This window comes from Glycine max, chromosome 19 (genome assembly GCF_000004515.6).
Source record: "Glycine max cultivar Williams 82 chromosome 19, Glycine_max_v4.0, whole genome shotgun sequence".
Lineage (NCBI taxonomy): Eukaryota > Viridiplantae > Streptophyta > Magnoliopsida > Fabales > Fabaceae > Glycine > Glycine max.
In genome coordinates, this window is record NC_038255.2 from 50,889,375 (window position 1) to 50,909,378 (window position 20,004).

At 32.7% G+C, this 20,004-nt stretch overlaps 3 protein-coding genes across 18 annotated transcripts; all 3 read left to right on the forward strand.

Moving 5' to 3' along the window:
• The first annotated feature begins 1,160 nt into the window (after positions 1–1,160).
• On the forward strand, positions 1,161–6,132 carry LOC100809490 (two-component response regulator-like PRR95). Of its 16 annotated transcripts, none has more exons than XM_006604851.3 (9): positions 1,161–1,320; positions 1,409–1,615; positions 2,451–2,612; positions 2,707–2,837; positions 2,966–3,112; positions 3,432–3,600; positions 3,675–4,089; positions 4,574–5,330; positions 5,684–6,132. In XM_006604851.3, exons 2-9 carry the CDS (start codon positions 1,441–1,443, stop codon positions 5,795–5,797), a joined length of 2,070 nt encoding a protein of 689 aa, XP_006604914.1. In that variant the 5' UTR covers positions 1,161–1,320; positions 1,409–1,440; the 3' UTR covers positions 5,798–6,132. The 16 variants fall into 16 exon arrangements, with proteins under 16 accessions (XP_006604914.1, XP_006604915.1, XP_006604916.1 ...); XM_006604852.3 differs by having other exon boundaries at positions 3,687–4,089; XM_006604853.3 differs by having other exon boundaries at positions 3,489–3,600.
• A 3,866-nt stretch (positions 6,133–9,998) lies between these two features.
• Positions 9,999–11,267, forward strand: LOC100804161 (NDR1/HIN1-like protein 12). Its single transcript, XM_003554739.5, has one exon. The coding sequence runs from the start codon at positions 10,129–10,131 to the stop codon at positions 10,720–10,722; it is 594 nt and encodes a 197-aa protein (XP_003554787.1). The 5' UTR covers positions 9,999–10,128; the 3' UTR covers positions 10,723–11,267.
• A 6,191-nt stretch (positions 11,268–17,458) lies between these two features.
• Positions 17,459–18,987, forward strand: LOC100306676 (protein CURVATURE THYLAKOID 1B-like). Its single transcript, NM_001251644.3, has 6 exons — positions 17,459–17,691; positions 17,768–17,892; positions 17,977–18,063; positions 18,157–18,219; positions 18,495–18,532; positions 18,631–18,987. The coding sequence occupies exons 1-6, from the start codon at positions 17,553–17,555 to the stop codon at positions 18,686–18,688; spliced, it is 510 nt and encodes a 169-aa protein (NP_001238573.2). The 5' UTR covers positions 17,459–17,552; the 3' UTR covers positions 18,689–18,987.
• Positions 18,988–20,004: the final 1,017 nt, after the last annotated feature.

Below are 20,004 nucleotides of genomic sequence, written 5' to 3' on the forward strand. Positions count from 1 at the left end.
TATGATATTGATGTGAATTATTTATCAATTTTACTAAAAAATAATTTTTATTAAAAAACTTATTAATATTCTTGATCATATATTTTTCATTTATAAGATTCAAATCAAATATTTTATTTAAGAAAATGCAACTTAATATCATGAAGACCACCAACTTGTTAGTATCAACAAATTGTTCTTAATAAACTCTTTTTGTACAAAGTCTAACAAATAACGATGGTTAATATCTCACAAAACATGTGGTACAAGCTTCCCAAGCTTTTTGGGAGTGGAGAGAAAGCACACCTTGTCCATTGTCCAGGGTGGGATGAGTTGTTGGATACTCGCGAGTAAGGCTAAATTTGTCATCATCTTTTATATTTTAAATTTAAGTAAATTACACACACCGATTAAATCATTATTCTGAATTCTAGCCGTGTCCGCTCAACATGATTTGATGTCTTTGAACTGAACGTGATTAGTTCATTCCAAGATTTTATAAGTAAATAAATGAGTACATAATCAAGTAAGTAATAACATTAATAAAATTCACTTTAGAATACATAAATACAAAAGATCTTAAAACATTTCATATAATTAAAGTAGAATAAGCAATTTAAGCCTTTTCTGTTATATCAACTGGGTTTTTTTTTTTTTACCAAACAATTTGTCTCATTGAAGAAACCATGGCGGGACCACTAATGAGATTTTGGCACGAAACGATTTGCACATTTGTTTGTCAAGTGGGTAAATTTGAACAGAAACAGTGAAATACAAGGTGCACAAGGGTTACGTAGATTCAGTTAGAAGTTGCGCGAAAAATAAAAATGCGAAAAAAGAAAACAAATGGTGGCACAAGCAGAGACAAATGTAAAAGCAAGAGAGAAATAATTGAAGTGGTGGTGTCAGGAGAAACAAACAGAGAATCAGGAACGTTCCACGTGTCAGAGTGGCCACCGGGAAATCCAAAATGTGGTAGAGCATTACTGACGTGGGCAAAAAAATATCTTTGAGGTTATTATAATTATTTATTGAGTTGCAGGCACGTGTCTAATTGGGTGGATCCCAGTGGAGTAGGGGAAAATCAAAAACCAATGGCGGAGAATGGGACGCGTCAGCAGGGGAAGGACAGGCCACGTTTGGACGGAATGGAATGAGAGTGATGAGATCCACATTCACATATATCTGCCATCAGAAGATATTTTGTTGGATTTTCGCGGTTGTAAGGCCAGGTTGAAGGCGGTTTGAAAATTGCGAAATTCTCTCTCTCTCTCTCTGCCTCCACTCAATTTAGCCAACTTTTCAGATATTTTCACTGCTCAACTTAAGACTAAGCATGAGGTGCCTTTTCCTTCTTCTTTCTTTTCCTGGCGTCCAATTAGGGCTTTGGCATTTGATGCGTTTATAGTGTGGTTTTTAATTAATGCAGCAGCAGCAGCAGCAGCAGCAGATTGTTTGAGAATGGGTGAAGTGCCGGCTGTGATGCAGGCGACGCAGGGGGAACAGAGCAACAATGCCTCCGCTGTTCATTGGGAGCGCTTTCTGCCTCGGATGGTGCTTCGGGTCTTGCTTGTCGAAGCTGATGATTCTACTCGACAGATCATTGCTGCACTTCTCCGTAAATGCGGTTACAAAGGTTCTTTTCTTTTCTTCTTTTAAAAAACTATGTTTCTCAAGGAAATATAAACCACCTTTCCTTCCTCTTAAAACACCTTTAATAATAGAACGCAACTTGATAATTAATGACAACGTTTTCAGAAATTCACTTCTCCATGAACGTGGAAAGTAGATATTCCTGTTTTTGAGGTCGTACCACATTGCACTGCATTTTTGTTATTCATGCATGTAAAGTAGAACCGTGGACAAAAAACATTGAGGTTCTGTATGTATCTCTAACTTCATCACAAATATAGTAAGTCAAACATGACGACAACAACAAAAGGATAAAACCCCGACAGCGTTATTTTCGAGAGATGTGGATCAAGGTAACAACACTCGTTAATCAGGGGAAAGGAACGGTTAGAGAGGGTTTCTGAACTTAAAAGTTTTAGAGGTTTGATCTAACTGGCTATCAATCTGCTTTGATCCGCTTACTGCTTCATGTGATCGTTTTCCAGCATGCCCAGCTTAGCCAAGTAATATAATTCACGCGTGAATTAGCTTCATGAAGAACATGATCCACCTTCACTTGGTCATAAGAAAATCAATCTTCAAAGTGCTCACTAGAGACCTTTCGACCTAGAAGCTTAATTTTAGTTAAAAAAAACAAAAACAAAAACTAATCACAACGTACATGCATTAAATAATGTTTTTTTTTTAATTAAATATAATGGGTAGCTTTGCTGCATGAAAATGTGTGGTGTTTGATTTATGTATTGTGTAGTGTAGGCACAAGCTAGTGCGTGAAAGATGAATTTACCTTTGAGCTCAAGATCCTTATGAACTTCTTAATGGTAATTTCTTACATGCAGTTGTTGCATTTTGTGATGGCTTAAAGGCATGGGAGACATTGAAGAACAAAGCATTTGACTTAGATCTCATATTAACAGAAGTGGATTTGCCATCAATATCTGGATTTTCACTTCTTACTTTAATCATGGAGCATGACATTTGCAAAAACATTCCTGTCATAAGTATGTGTTGTATTGGTACTGTGTGGCCTTAATTATTAGTAGTTACATGTGGCTAATGGACTCAAATTTGTCTCAACTCCTTATGGTTTTGCAGTGATGTCTTCTCATGATTCAGTAAGCATGGTGTTTAAATGCATGTTAAAAGGTGCAGCTGATTTTCTTATAAAACCTGTTCGCAAGAATGAGCTAAGAAACTTGTGGCAGCATGTATGGAGAAGGCACGCCGTATGTCATGTTCTTCAATTTTTTTCTGGCAACCTTTTGATATTTCTTTTGTCTGTTAAGTGTGGGCTTACTAATTTGACTTATATTTACTTTTCTTTTCTTGTTTCAATTTAATTTTTTTAATACAGATAAGCAGGCCTCCTCAAAATTTAACACTGCCGGAGATTGAACTTGGTTTTGCTGCAGAAAACCATGCTGCAAGCAATGACTCTAGTGGTTCTGTGGCTTCTACACCAAAAGATGATGAATGCAGTGAGAAAACAAGTGAGGCTCATGTAAGTTTTTCCTCCCCCAGCCCCTAAACCTTCACTGAAATAACATGCTTCTATATGATTGTTAGATATGTCTATTTCTCAGATTTCAGTGTGTTAGGTGTGAAACAGCTGTTAACTTTTAATTGTGCTGATTTAATTTCTAAAGTTTTATCTACACTTTCATTGCTTGATCTGAGAAACATACAAAGACATAAACCTAGAATCCCTTCTACAATATGAAGCCACTTTTCTCCCAACTAGGGAAATTTTCCTTTAATAGGTTAGGCTGGCTTCATGAAATTTCACATAGAAACTGCATGTTTTGCCAACTCCTGTGCAGAGCACTTGCCCATCGCCATTTTTGGAAGCTGAGAGTACCTACATGGAAAATATGCAGGATATATTGCAGCTGAAGAGCTCTTCAAATTTGAGCAATATTGACACAGTGAAGCATGAAAACTCTACCAAATGTGAAAGGGAGTCAGATAAGCATAATGATGAAGCTGGAGGTGTGCAACTTTCTTTTAGTTTGTACTTTTGTTCAATTTTTTTTGCCCTTATTTTGTTTCTTAGTGATAGTTAGCTTGTATTACAGAGAAATCACTGTTTATATTGGAAGATGCAAGGTGCAACAAAACTTTTAAACCAACAGGTTTAAGGCTAGGTCAAAGCTATGAGTGCCATGAAACGAGAAATCAAGATGAAGTTCTAAGAATAGAGTTGATAAAATCCAATCCTGAAATTAATACAGATATTCATAGATGCAGTGATGAACTGGTAGATCCTTCTACTGGCGCCATTGACTTGATTGCTACATTCAAGAATCTTCCAAAGAGCACTGATGAAAAATGTAGTTTCAGTAGTGGTAACACTGCCAAGTTTGATTTTGATACACAATTGGAACTTTCTTTAAGAAGAGATTTTCCTGGAAGCTCATGTAAAGCTGCATTCAAGGAAAGGCAAATATTGAACCATTCAAATGCTTCTGCCTTTTCTAGGTGAGTTCACTATTTGGTTGTGATTTTTTAATTCTTAGTGAAATATTGAAGATTGGTGTTGTACAAAGCTTTCCTTGTTCTAACAAAGTGACAGTCAGCAAAATGAAGTTTATCTTTGGTTTCTATAATTTTCTTTATACATATACTTTCTAGTTTGTTTCCTATTTTTCTGCATGTTGGACTAGTGGTGTTAAAAGCTGACTAAATGGTGATATCATATGGACTAAAGCAATTGACACCAGATATATTGTTGTGTTTTATCCTCAGTCATCAGCAATTTAAATAGTACTTCCCAAAATTTGAAAGCCTGTTTTTTTTTTTTTTGGAGTGGGGCAGGGGTGTGTGCGGACCTGTATGTAACTGTACTTTTTTTCTAGGTCAAGAAATCAGTACCAATTCTTGCATTCCAAAGCATGTTTGCTATTGCAATTCTGAAAAATACATTAGAAAATTTCTGATGATGTGATAAAATTCTTATCTGCAGGTATAGTAATAGTAAGTTGTTGCAGCCCCTTTTTCCAACACCATCAACTATCTCTGCTAAATTAACCAATGCCAGTCAGAATTCTCATGAATCCCTTAAATTATCAAAAAATACATCTACTTCTCATCAATATAGTGAAAAAAGTCAAAATCAGGAGGAGAAAATCATCACTTCAGTCATTGGTCAGTCTGGACAAGTTGATCCAAAATTACCAAACAGTCAACTTGGATTGTTTCCTGCTACAGGGGTTACTTCTGATCACAAGTCTAAAGGAAATGGAAATGTCTTCCCTTCTAAGCTTTATGCAAAATCAGGTGTCCATCCCATATCGACTCCAAAATCAGTGTGCCAGAAAGAGAGTTCTCCATTTCCCACAAGCACTTCCTCCCAGTCCAATCCTCAAAGTCACAACTCAGAACGTCATCACTGGTTGGAAGATGCAACCCATGCTTCTGATCAAAATGTAAATGATCAAAGCAATTTGGAATGTGAGACACATGACTCTCCTGCTGCTAGTCAGAGTGCTGGTCCTAGTTTTTTCCATGACACAGCAAATCATAATAGTAGTGGTGTATACAGAAGTGATGGAAATGCTACTTCAGCTAAGGTAGCCAAGGAGAGCCATGAAATTTTTATTGATAGTGGTCAACGCAGTTATGATGGATTCATAGGGACAGATTCTCATCGCACTAGCCAACGAGAAGCAGCTCTAACAAAGTTTCGACTGAAGCGGAAAGACAGATGCTATGAGAAAAAGGTATTGCAACCATGCTATTACTGCTTCTGAAAAGAGTTACTATGAAAATATTTATGGTAGTAGCTCTAAAAATATTTATGGTAGTAGCTCTAAAAATATTTATGGTAAATGTACAATCGGGGCATCATGCAATTACCTGCTGCCATGTATTCCCGAAATTACCAGAATTTAGGATTTGAAACTTCATTAATTTATGATTAATGCATTCAGTGGTTTTAGACAACTTGGAAACTCCTATACCATATTTTAAAAATCTCACCATCTTGAATCTGGTTACTTTCTTGTCTAAGTTGCTTAGAAAGACATATTTGGAAGATCCTTTCAGATGGTCATTATTCAAATTTCTTGCACAGGTGCGATATCAAAGCCGGAAGAGATTGGCAGAGCAGCGCCCTCGCGTGAAAGGGCAATTTGTTCGCCAAGTACACGATGATCATCCAGTAGCAGATGTGGGTGGTGGTTCCTGAAATTGTTTTGTTACCATCATCATTGAATTACAGTCTGACTTCCAAAACTGATTTGCCTCTCTTGACAAGGATTAACTGTAGGATCTAGTTTGTCTGGTGAAATTATGTTTCTTCTTAGCATTGTTAGTATTTTCTTCTGGTTTGTTATATTGGCTGTCTCTTAGAATGTAGGATTGTAATTATTTAGTAGGATTGATTTGAAGTTTTGATTTTACCTAGAGTATTTGTTTTCTTGATTGAATACTAATATAGGGCTATCGTTGTATAGGCAGTATGCGTCTGTCTTGAAAGATTCAAATACCTTTTATATATATATATATATATCTCGGCAAGCATCTCTGGTTTGCAATCAAACGATCTTTCTTTAATCTTTACATTGATCATTTGAGTATCCTTTTTGTTGCACTATCAAGCTAATGTAGTTAACATGGGTACATTGATAATTTGTTTTGAGATTCGCTGTAGTCACTACATAAGACTCCTGGAACATTGCACGTTGGAACTATTGGCCTCTGAGGTTCCCTTATGATTTGTAAAAGTACTTGTATTATGCGGTTCACGCGGTCATGGTCCCCCCCGACCGTTCATGTACTTCACTTTTCTTTTCCTAATTCCTCTCTCTTTCGCGTATCATTAGTTCCATCTGAAATGATCGCCAAGCGTGTTAACTGAACGCAGAGTGTTGGTTTACTCTAGAAAGCATTTTCGTGGCTTGTTGGAACTTGGAGAACACTTGGCTCCGGTTGCAAATACACCCATATGAAAACAGGGCAGAGGTTATCCCCCGAAAGCATAACTAGTGTGAACATGTGTGATGTGTGTAAATTGTATGTGACGTGTGCATACCAGTTGTAGGACACACAGCATGATGAGTTTGCTGTAGGATCTGACGAGGCATGGTCCAAACATTTGTATAATTGAAGTGAAAACACATCATCTCTCTTTCATTCCATGCATAAACTGTTCATTTTTCTAGTCTAAGCTTATCCATATGTCGGCCAAAGGAGTCAAATTGAGCCACATCTCATTCTTTAGCTCTTCTTTCCGTTCCCCGTCCTCCTCTACTTTTGTTCTCTTTAGGTGCTTCATTTATTTTCAAGATAAAAAATTTAAAGCACCATCATCTGCCCCCACATGCTTAAATTAAAAAAGGAAATTATTCTTTTTGTTTTTAAACACAAACTGCAAAAGGAAGCGGTGAACTTTGTTGATTCCACATTTGATTTTCATTATAGGTTTGACTATTGGCATCATCTGGCATAAGCAGCATGAAAGCTAAATTAGCTTACCTGTGAAGAAATTAAATGAGGCACTTGATTTAATTTAACTTAAGATTTTCAGTATTTCTTACTAATTCGTATTTCTCACTAATGAATTAGTATTGCTTTATCTTTTGTTTTGGGGACAACTAATTATAGGATATAATTATTAATAATATATTTGTATACTTTTTTTATTATGGAACGAAATTTTATGTGAAACATCCTGAGTAGCTTGTATTTTTTTTATATAGGAATCATTTATGAGATTTCATCTTTTCGGAAGAGAACCTTGCACATATTTAAAGTTCATGCTAGATGCAAATTTTTAGTAAAGAAAAAGATAGAGTAGAAAATGTTGGTTTATTTGGGTCGAAAGAAATAGAAAAGAATTGAAAAGAAATGATACTACAAAGTTGTTTGGTTTGAATGGAAAGAGAAGAGATAAATTATACTATAATTAAAATATTATTTTGTTTTAAAAATGATAACCTTAAATCCTTTAATTGATAATGAAAAACAACATATTCAATTATCAAAGACAACAAGAGTAGCACAGTTCAGTAGTTCAGTGACGAAGCCACCAAACAAGAAGAGCGAGGTTAGTATTTTGTCATGTATAATTGATTACTGAAGGAGGCTAATCGATTATGGGACACTATTTACCTTTCATAGACCAAATCAGAGCAAATTTAAGAAAAAAGAGTATTGAGGTTAGTTTGGAACCCAACATGAGCGGCGGTGTTTTGACAAAAATATAACCTTAAATGAATTGTCGTTTCTCACCTCTTTTGAGCGAAAGTAAAAAAGAAATGGTACCCACGTTTTTTTTCTAATTTATTTCTTCACTAATTCATTTTTTTTTTGGATATGCTTCTTCACTAATTCCTACCTTATTTGACAAACAACCTCATTTATTTCCCTCTATCTTATTTTCAACGTTTCCTTTCCATTTCTATGACACCAAATAAAGGGTTAACTTTAGTCCTCCTTAAACAAACAGACTACAATATTAAAGTTTCAACGTTTCTTCTCCATTTTTATCATATTTCTATGACACCAAATACAGCGTTACTTTAGTCCTCCTTAAACAAACAAACTACAATATTAAAGTTTAGGAGAACTCACATCAACGACAACTGCATTTGCATGAATTTATTTGCTTACAATTTCACCCGCAATTTAAATTCGTGTAATATCATTTTGAAATGCAATCTCTTTCTATTTCTGTTTTTTTTTTTTCTTTTTGTTATCTTTATTGTTAGTATTTATTCATCTTCCATGACAATAAAAGAAACAATAATTTGTAATTTTGGTCCCCTTATCATTTCAAATTCACAATTTTAATTTTCTTATTTATAAATTAATACATTTAGTCCTCTTATTTTCTAGAATATTTTTTTTAGTTATTTTATCATTTGACCATCCAAAGTCAAACATTGACTTTAAAATGATATATTATTTTTGATAGGACAGTTGAATAAAGTAGAAACAAATTGGTCTTAATAAGAGTTTAACTAATGACTTTTTATTCAAAGACAACACAATAAATCACAAAGACACTTATTTTGTTTAAATAATTAGTTAAATTATAATTTTGATTCTCCTTGATTTACAAAATTTTCGATTTTCATCTTCCAACTTTTTAATGGCAAAATCGGCTCTTTTGATTTTGTAAAATTCATGATTTTGGTTTGCAAAGAAGGAGGACCCAATTTTATAAACACTATTTTACATGTATTATTAGTTAAAAGTTATTAATTTTTTGAATTATAAAAGTTTATAAATTATAATAAAATGTTTATATTTATTTTTACATGTATTTACTTTTATAAAAAAATTATTTTAATATAAATTAAGAAATTATTATATATAAAAAACTGTTCTTATTTTATTATAATTTTAAAAAAATACATAAACTAATATGTAGATTATGTATATTATGTAATTTATACATTGTGTAAACTTAAAATAATATTTAAATAATCTAAAAAATTAAAAAAATTTACTTTTTACAATTAAAATAAAATTTGTATTATTTATATATGAAAATAAATTTACATATTTTTTTATAAATTAAATCAAATAATTTGCATATTAATTTATGTAATTTTCTTGATTTATATAATTGGCATTAAAAAATTGTTTACTAAATAAATTTTCACAATTAAAAAAATATGTAAGTTTCCTAAAAAATTAAATATTATAATTAATATGTATATTAAATTAATTTATAAAATAATTTATGTAAATAATTTATATATTAATTTATGAAATTTAATTATAAATTAGTAAAATAAAAATAAAAATATTTAAATTATTCAAAATAAAAAATATAAAATAATATAAAAAATATAAAATTAGTATTTTATTATCTTATCTTTGAATAAAATCTCATTAGTTTAACTCCTATTAAGATTTTTTTTTGTTTTTATTTTATTTAAGCTCTTACAACATAAGTGTTATGTCTACGTTAACTGATGAAAGAATTAAAATTATTTATTTTAAAAATTAAAAAGATTAAATATTTGATTTAAAAAGTTACTGAGAAATTAAAATTGTAATTTAACCTTAAAGCAAATGTAAGAAGAAGCCAAATGAGGGAGAAAGTTACGAGTTTGGGTGGGGGGAAGTAAAACACTCACAGACTTATATGCTTAGTATAGTAAGAGATAGAAAAAGAAAAGTGAAAGGTATAATAATAAGTAATGTAACATAAAAAGAAGAAGAAGAAGAAAAAATGGAGTAAAAGAGATATAAAAGTATTCCAATACTATAGCAAGTGACCCAATTCTAACTCTCCTTTGTGACTTTTGTGATATACTAGAGCATCTTTCGTAAGAGTTACAAGATTAAAGTTGTTAATGTAGAAAAGAGTAAGAGTTGCTTAAAGAAACAAATGCCATATATAAATAAATAAAAAATAAGACCCACACGTGTATGGTGTATATATGCAACAAAAAAAAGTGAAGTGAAGTAAAATTATGCAACTGATCTTTCCTCATAGATTCCTCTCCTATATTGACCTCCCATCTCTCTTAACGAACACACACAGAGAGCAAAATAGTAAAAATGTCAAAGGACAAAGTTTCCGGTGATCCAAGACGTGCAGTGTGCACAGGTATCACCATCTTCCTCCTCTTAGCCGGCGTCACTCTCCTCGTCCTCTGGCTGGTCTACCGTCCCCACAAGCCGCGCTTCACGGTCATCGGCGCCGCCATCTACGGCCTCAACACCAGCACGCCGCCGCTCATGTCAACCACCATGCAGTTCTCCGTCCTCATAAAGAACCCGAACAGGCGTGTCTCCATTTACTACGACAGGTTCTCCGCCTTTGTCTCGTACAGGAACCAGGCCATAACGCCGCAGGTTCTGCTGCCACCCCTGTACCAGGAGAAGCGCAGCTCGGTTTCGGTGTCCCCGGTGATCGGAGGCACGCCGCTCCCGGTGTCGGTGGAGGTTTCGAACGGGTTGGCGATGGACGAGGCTTATGGGGTGGTGGGTCTGAGGCTGATATTTCAGGGCAGAGTGCGGTGGAAGGCTGGGGCCATCAAAACTGCGCACTATGGGCTCTACGTTAAGTGCGATGTTTTGATGGGTTTGAAGAAAGGGTTGGTGGGTCAAGTTCCTCTCCTCGGAGTTACACCCTGCGATGTCGATCTATGATTATCATTTTTATAGGACCATGAAGCTACTACCTCTACCTTGTTTTGTTTTGTTTCTGTCTTCAATTCAGTGTAATGTAATAATGTGCAATTTGCTGCTACTCTTGCCCTTTTTTTTATTCCTTTTCTAACCAGCAATTATATATAGCCATAGGAGTTTGTATTTTTTGTTAAGGGGTTGGTTTTTTGCAAATTCAGTGTGTTAGAAATGGTAAAAAGTCAAAGGATTTCCAAGTTGCAGTGTCTAAGGTTATGTTATTAATTTGAAGGAATCAGAATGGCAAAAGGTCTTCTTCTCTTACTTGGAATTATTTGGGTTGGTTCAGCAAAGGCACTGGGGTGGGGAGTCCATGTTTGTGAGTTTGAACGCAGGGCACTTGGAGCAGCAAAGTAAGGCATCGTCCAGAAAGTGCTATGCTTTTCTAAAGCCAAAGGTAAGCATAAGTTATATCGCATTTTCACCCCATTTTTAATATATTTACAAGGGAAAGAAGCTGTAACTTATTTGTAGGCAGTATGGGAATGGAATAATCGAATTTGGCTTTATACTCTAATAGGAAAAATTAATTGATATCAAGTTAAGTTTTCTACCAGCCAGATGTATAAACCGCATTTCAATAATTCAGACAAGTAATATATTTCATGCATCCCTTAAGCAAATCATGCATATTTAAATCTAATTCAATTAATCCATTTTACAAAACTAAAGTAAATGCTTTTTCTGTAGTACTTAACATTTTCATTTCTCTTCATAACCCCACATGAAGCACGCTTTAGAACTTACTTTTGGTCCACACTTTAGCATTTGCATCAATTGCTACCTTAAAAATTAGTTAAGCTAATTAATGTAGTACACAATGGGGTGTAGTTTAATTGCCCATCCATATTGAATTTGTAAAAAAAGACTTAGAATTTGATTTCTTATATAATATGCTTTTGGAAAACATCGAACAATTTTAATGGTGATTAAGTTCTGACCAAAAAATATCTTATAATTGATTTAAAGGCCAGATTGAAACGGGTAAAAATATCTTAGAATATTATTGAGAAATCTAAGGACTTACGGTGATACCAAATAAGAAAAATAGAATAAAGTAGTTCCATTAATGAATTATGCACTGTTGCTTAGATGTGGTTGGTCTCAATTAAGAACAGGATAAGTGACAAGCGGTTTTTCTTAGAAATTCGAATGGGTCCACAGCTTATGATCGAGATGATCAAATAATTGATGATTTTGTTTTATTATTATTTATCTACTTTAAATAGTATACGAATTAAGAAATATAATCAATATATTTGTTTTTATTTAATTTTTTAACTTTATTAAACGACTTTTATTATTCTTTATTTCATTTATGATAAGTATATAAGATATTTAACAATTATTTTCCACGTCTCTTTTTATTTGTTGTCAAGGTTATGGCACGCATAATAATAAAGATGGTTTATTTATTTATATTAAAATTATTTGCAATTGCTTAATATGTCTCGTATCCCTCTTATTTATTATTTAATATTTTAGAATTTATTATTTCTCCTTTTATAAGATATAATTAAGAAAAAGAGAATTAATATATTTTTTTAGCAGCCAACAAATGAAGTAAAATTATTAACATGTTAGAGTCCACAAGAAATGGTCTAACAGTAGTAAATACACCAATACCAGTAAAATTTACAAGCTTTAGTATTACCAGTACAAACAAAACAATTACCATAAAGCATAATTAACAACTACAGCACAATCTATCACAATCCTACGCATATTGAATGAGAATATTTTTAAAAATTATTATTCAACGAGAGGATTTTTAGATTTTTTTTCTTATATTAAATAATTTTGAAAATTATTATCACGTTAGTTTAGTCGCATGCCATATGATAATATCATGTCCTGAACATTTTATTTTATTTTGTAATTTTTATTTCTTTCATATATACTTCTTAATTTTTATTTCAAGTTTAATTAATTTAACAACTAGTCTAAAAAAATTATTTTTTACCATCTCAAACAACTTTTCTTTTTTTCTTTATTGATATACTTATTTTTTTAACTACTTATATCTTTCAGCTATCATTTTTATCTTTATTTTTAAATTAGATTTTGATATGTTTTTAAAAGAAATTATCAATAGTTAAAAATAATCTTGTATCAAAATATAAATTATTTATTAGAAATCTAAAATATTTGTTGATTAAGAATTCTAATTATAATATAATTTATTTTTTCTTGAAAAGCTACAAATGAAAAGAAATGGAAATAATAGATAAAGATGAAAGTATAATTAAAAATATAATAATTAACAGATAAATCAACACTGGTATAAGTTATGAGACACTCAATGGTGGGCATCGCATCTATGAAGTTTCCTCTGTTGGAGTTTGATTTTCAGACTGAAGCTTGTTCTCAGGGTATTGGATTCCCTTTTCTGTGATGCCAGTGGATGATTTGATTGATTAGTGTTTAATGGAATGAAGAATCCGAACTAGTACTAGTAATAGGTAAAGGGAATTACTTTTGGATGTAAACTTACAAATGCGCTGCACTTATTCGAGATCATTCCATTCTAAGGTTTTTAGCAAAGCTGTTTGTTTCAATTCAATATTCCTTTTAGCTTAAGTTGAATTGTTTTTATTTAGTATATTTTTACAGGCATAATTATGATTTAGGAGACTAATTTTCGTATTGAGCGGTACTGACTAAGTTTTATATAAAAGATAATAACTCCGAAATTGAAACCCTAATATAGTAATGTAGTAGGTAAAATTCTCAAGAGTGATAGGATTTATGTCTACTGATAAGATTTATAAAAGAAATTAATATTTTTATTTTTTGATATATTTTATAGTAATCACTTAGCAAGGCAAAATGCCCAGGACTTGGACAAATTGAACAGAAAATTAGTGTTTTAGAAGATGGGCCGATGCAAGAAAAACTACTAAAGGCCTAACATGGACTATGTAAGGTTATGGCTCCAATGGTAAACACACACAACAAAGGCAGTTGCTATTGACACAGTTTTGCTAATGAAATCGCGTTTTCATAATGCAACTGGGAGTGAAAAAAATTGCATAACAAAAGTACATTTTGGTCGTACAAGGTAGAGGTTTGGGAAGCTCAAAGTGGAGCTGTGGTTGATATCCCTTTTCCTTCTCGATTGTTCTGATAATCACTCAACAACACAAATTACATAATTTACAATGAATGTTTTGTAACTAGCGTGTTCTGTTCGGCATATTTATAGGCCACAATACGTTTCCTTTTTTTACGCATAATAAAAGTGATTCTGACCCTTATACCATCTAATTTCACTCACAATTATTAACCCGACTCCAATAGACACTACGGGAAACACTCACCTTACTAATTTATTATAAACTTTACTCGTGACTTACTTTTAATTAGTATAAAAAAGTATTCAAACATAAATGATTTCATTTTAAAATTAATAATACCCATTCAAACTTACCTTGCTTCCAAGAGATTTTTGTTAGTTGAGCATGAGCAGCTGCCACTGCGTTTTGGATTCTATTATTGACAAATTCTGAGTCACATGAAAACGTAAAGCTTCTCGCCAGTTTTTCTTTGAACATAATAAAGCTATGCCATTCCCAAGAAGTGGGTTAGAGAGAAAGAATTTAAGATATAAGAGGCACAAAAGAGACTGAGAAAGATACAAGAGGTTGTTGGCTCTAGCGGGTTGTTTGAACATGGTAATTATGCCAAGTTGAAAGTTATTGTTGCCTTGCAAGAGCTTAGGCTAACTATTTTGCATCTCAATATCACATCTTCGGAGGCTACGGCTCTCTACTCTTTCAATCTCAAGGTAATTAATGTATTACAATTTGTCTTTTCTCTTTTTTTTTTTTTTAAGTCAAATCGCCAAAGTGAAATTAAGTCTCTGTACTTTTCTTCTGACTTGCAACCTACGCAAAACGTAGGTTCCCCCTATTTCCAACAGTCTATTTATGTTTATAAATAAAAGTTAACTTAGCACTAGCATATTTGTGATGTTGTATTGTATCACCTTTAATTCCGAGGCGCTAAATTGATATAGATTGAAGAAGACAGTAAATTGGTGTCAGCAAGTGAAATAACAGAAGCGGTTGATCATATATTTGGATCCATTAATGATAGCTAAAGCTCATTGGGTTGAACCTTGGGGAGTTGGTAATTAACAGAGGATTAATGGAAGAAAGTTTGCAAGACAGGTGGCAGAATGGCTGGGAAACGGGGAACAGAGGGCAACCAGTTATTGTTTTCATATCCATGTGAGATTGTAGGTGGCTGAGGAGAAGAAGTGATAGTGGGTATACGAGAGAATAATGGCAAGATGCTACTCTTTTTCTCACACACATATATATGTATTAGCATTATTACAATATTGTATACTTTATTTATTTATTTTCCTTAGGTATAGTGGTTGAGATTGTCTCCTTGTGAAGGAAGTCCCACAAGGAAAATTTGGAATTCTCATCAATATATAATGAATCAAATTTGGAATTCCCACGAGGGAATGATGCTCCTCCTTTCATATATGTTGACATTGTGTGACGTAAGTATACTGTGAAAGAGATTTTATCAATCATCATTATATTCGTGCACAATTTTTGGTTGCGTCTTTTTTATTCCAGTTGATTGATTACCAACATCACCATAATTACCTGATTGGAGCAAATAATATCACACATCAATCCATATTATGACAACTCAAAACATAACATGAAATTGTCCTAAAAATATATTGAATCTAATCTCTATAACTCAATTTTATCAAAATGAGTCTGGAATTAGTGGGACGTCAAACGTTCAATGACATCCTCCCCCTAAAGGATAGTTTGTTTGGTAACCCCAGCAAATCAGGTTTTAATTTGGAGTCGTTGCGGCCAATGGATTCAAAGGCATCATATATATGCAAATTTTGATTCCCTCTCTTCTTTAGATCTCATATTGGCAGCCAAGGAGTGGAACATTTCTTTCAAGCACACCTTTAGAGAAGTCAGCCAATGTGCGGATTGGTTGGCTAAACATAGACCTTCTTCTTCATTTCTGAGTCTTGCCCTTCTTGCCTTCTTCATGCTCTAGCTGTCTCCTTTGTTAGATACTTGCCCTTTTCTTCTTCTTGTCTTTTATTTCATCCACTCATAAAAATATATATATAATTATAAAAAAGGAAATTTATAACTCATCAAATGGTGTTTAGTTAGATAGGTACAAAAATAAAAATAATAGGAAGAATAGGAAAGAAAGTAGAAACTATAGGAAATAAGAAGAAACAAAATAAGGTTTATTATATAGATAAAAAAATTTGATTTACAATAGGAAACAATCCAATAATACAAAATAAATTATAAATTAAAATAAAATAAAAAAAATATTTTAACATGTTTGAAAAAGTAGAAAAACAAAGTAAAATAAATAAATAAATAAATTATATAATTGTAATACTAATTAAAAAAATAAATTTAATCCTAAAAGTTAAACTTTTTAATATAGTGTTATTGTCTTAAAAACCAAAAAGATAGAAAAACTACTTATTTCCCCTATTTCATGTCACGTCAGACGAGGGATTTTTTTTTTTATTATTGAAACGAATCCTTGGAAAAACGATTCTCTTCTCTATTTCCCGTTTAAAATAAATATTAAAATATACAGGGTAACCATATCAAGTGAAACACATAATCTTTTCTTTTTTTTTAATGCCATTGATGGGTTTAAACTTTGATCTTTTGCAATGAAAAAGGCTCATACATGTTGCTGATTTGCATCAATTCAAGAATGTGTTGAAATTTTTCTTTAACATGGAAAAAAGTAAAATTCAATTATGAAGAGCAATCTCAATCGCACACCACATCACCACAGTCCGAGAGAAATTTAATATGAAATGTCATAATATATTTGTGTCTCCCACAAGTGCAGGACAAGGCGAGCCAGAAAGAGGGCAAAAAAATAATAAAAAATGCAGTTATCCCTTCCCATGTGCAAAATGTCAGAGGGACAAATTCACCCTTCTTCTTTTTCCTTTTCTTCTGTGTCTCCAAGGTGTGGAAGGGCTGTCCCAATTGAGCATTCATCATGCACTAATATCCCAATTGAACCAGCTTGTGCAGGATTTCGGATCAACTTCTAATTAAATCGTGTAAGATATAAGTTACTAAATGGTGTTTTTCTTTTTTATTTTCCCTGGAAATCTTAAATCCCATTTGAATTTTATGGTCAATTAATGGTTCCACCATGAGCTTTGAGCTTTCTTAAAATATCCAAATATTATACTATACCTCCAATGTAACAAGATATACATTTATAGTATTTGCTAACTTTATTCCCATACATATATAACAGGATAAAAGTCAATTTTTAAATGAAATAAATATAAAACGGTTTTGGTTATTAATGACTTACTGTGATATTAATTTTTTATAATATGAATAATAATATTTTTTTTCTATAATTACCTATTCATTAGTTCCACTCAGAAGATAATATACACGCACAATGATAGGTAGTTAGTTCAAATGTTATATGTAGGATTTTATGTCTAAAAAATTTCATTGATTCCACCCACGAGTGTGAACTGTAGGCCCAACAAAGTACCCAAATTCGAAACTCTACTCTTTCTCTTTGGGGCCATAAACTCCAGTCAAATCCTTTATCAATTATCAATAATCTTAGCCCTTTGTAAGAAATACCATAAAAGCCCTATCTTCCAGCCATGTCATCACACTATCCAGAAATGAGTGGTTCAGCACATGAAAAATTACAAAACATAAATCAATATCCTTTCCCTGGGGGCCTCAGAATCCTTAACACGAGTGAAAGTACAAGTTGCAGGGATGGCCTCAACCTCCTCCTCCACACTCTCTATATCCTCTTCATCCACCCTTGTTGATGCCAAGGCTCCAAGTCCAAGACAATCCCCACAATGTGTCTCCCCTCCACCTGTTCACTCTCCTTGGAAGACCACTGCTTTCTGTATGTCAATTCATTTATTACAACTCCTTTGTCTTATAACTCAACTTCATTATACACTATGGTTTGATTCTTTCAGGTCGCAGGATTGCAAGCAATGTTATGGCAATGGCTACCACCAGAGAGGCACCCGCAGCAGAAGTTGCCACGACCGAGCTCTCTGTTGCCGAGACGCCAGAGATTGTGAAGACTATTCAAGAAGCTGTAAGGATCAATCTCAAATTCTAAGTATCTCTGTTGTTACTTTCTGTGTTCCTGCTGACTAATGGGCTAATGTTGGGTACGTAGTGGGACAAAGTTGAAGACAAATATGCAGTGAGTTCACTTGCCGTAGCCGGTGTGGTTGCATTGGTTGGCTCAGCTGGCATGATCTCAGTAATGCTTAATTTGCATTATCTGTATATATAACTGTTTTGGCAAAACTAAAGTTGTCGTAACCTAAGCATTACTGATTGTCTCTCATAACAGGCAATTGATAGGCTTCCTTTAATTCCTGGGGTTCTTGAGGTCGTAGGCATTGGCTACAGTGGGGTAAGTTCATTAAATTTTACTGTTGCCATCAGCTGCATGAGATTGTTGGATAAAAGTGTTTTCCCTTATTTAATTTGCTTGTTGCATATTATTTTATATTTTAACTCTCGTATGATAGTATATATATTTACATTATTAAATTATCAGAGTAAGGCAGAACTGCTTCCAAGGAAAATGAACAATAGTAGTTAATTTTTTAATTTTAAGATGGTTTCCTTGCATTCCTGGGTTTTGGAACATCCATTTATTCATCTTCAATTTGTCTTTCTTTGCAGTGGTTTGCTTACAAGAACCTATTTTTCAAGCCTGACAGGTAGAGCCGAATTACGTTGAATAATTTACTGAAATTTGGTTCAATGAATTAACTTCATGATATATGTTTTAATTTCCATAATTTGCTTACAACTACAGGGAAGCTTTTCTACGAAAGGTAAAGGAAACATATAGCGAAATACTTGGAAGCAGCTAAAACAGTGAGGAATTGCTGCTTAGATTCTGTTCACACAAAAGAGATCTCTGTCTTGCAGCATTTTGTTAAAGATGCAAACCTCGCTTCATTTTGTCGCAATAAGCTTCCTGACCATACTTTATCCCATGTGATGTAATCTAGCCTGATAATAAATGTAACTCTTTTAATAATCAATCTACTTCAAGAAGATTTCATTTCTTCAATTATCCCTTTGTGGTTTCAAAGTTAAGAAAAAACATCTAATGCATGGATGACTTCATGAATTTGAAGGAAACCTTATCATTGTATATATTAATCTATTTCATTTCTCGCTATATATATATATATATATATATATATATATATATATATATATATATATATATATATATCGTGTAATTTAAAAAAGAACATCAACACTATCTTAGCTGCTTAAAAAATTGAAGCAATATTGGAGCATGACAACAGGCATCTGCAGAAATTAAGGGTATAATTTTGGAAGGAATTGATCCCTTCTCCATTGATGGGTGCTGGCAGAGAATAAGTATCTTAGTATTGAGGTGTAACTACTAAAATGGTAGTTCAAAAAGTTTCTTGTTGTTCTCTAAAGGTTGTTAGCAATCCACAACAAAATGGAGTACGTAGTAGAGAGGGAAAAAATTCCTTAGTAAGACTAGATATATATTGAAAGCTAAATGCCTAAATCTATGTTTAAGTTACAAGAAATGTCAAAGGTCAAACACCAATGAAGCATGAAATAAACTGAAGTCAAAAGTCGGTCATCTTAAAATTTTATGTGAACATTGCATATGCTCATGTGTCTGTCCTATCATTAAAGATTGATCCAAACTTGATGATAGGAATGTGAAGTATGTGTGATCATTGGCTATTATGTAAGTTGAAAAGGCTACTAGTTGTATAATTCAAATAATGAAAAAAACTAATCTCTCACCAACTCCATTAATTCAATCGTATACTTAATATTACATATTTTACAATTTTATTTAATCTTATCCGAATGAAACTGAATTGAATTTCTTAAGCAAAATTTCAGTTAATGTTTCATATTGATAATACAGCAAAAATTTAAGAGAACAAAAAAATATCATAAATATAACAGCATCTCTCATAAAATATTGGAATAATTGTGTCAACCTCTCCTAAAGATAAAGTAATTATACTTATACCTTGATATATTTAAAATTTTCGCTTGCCTTCCCATGCATACATGTTGCTTTCTTGTTTTGTTATAAAGGAAACCATATGTGTATTAGCGTATATATAGTCCATACATAAAATTAATGGGAGGCATGCATAACTTCTTAAAATGAAAGATA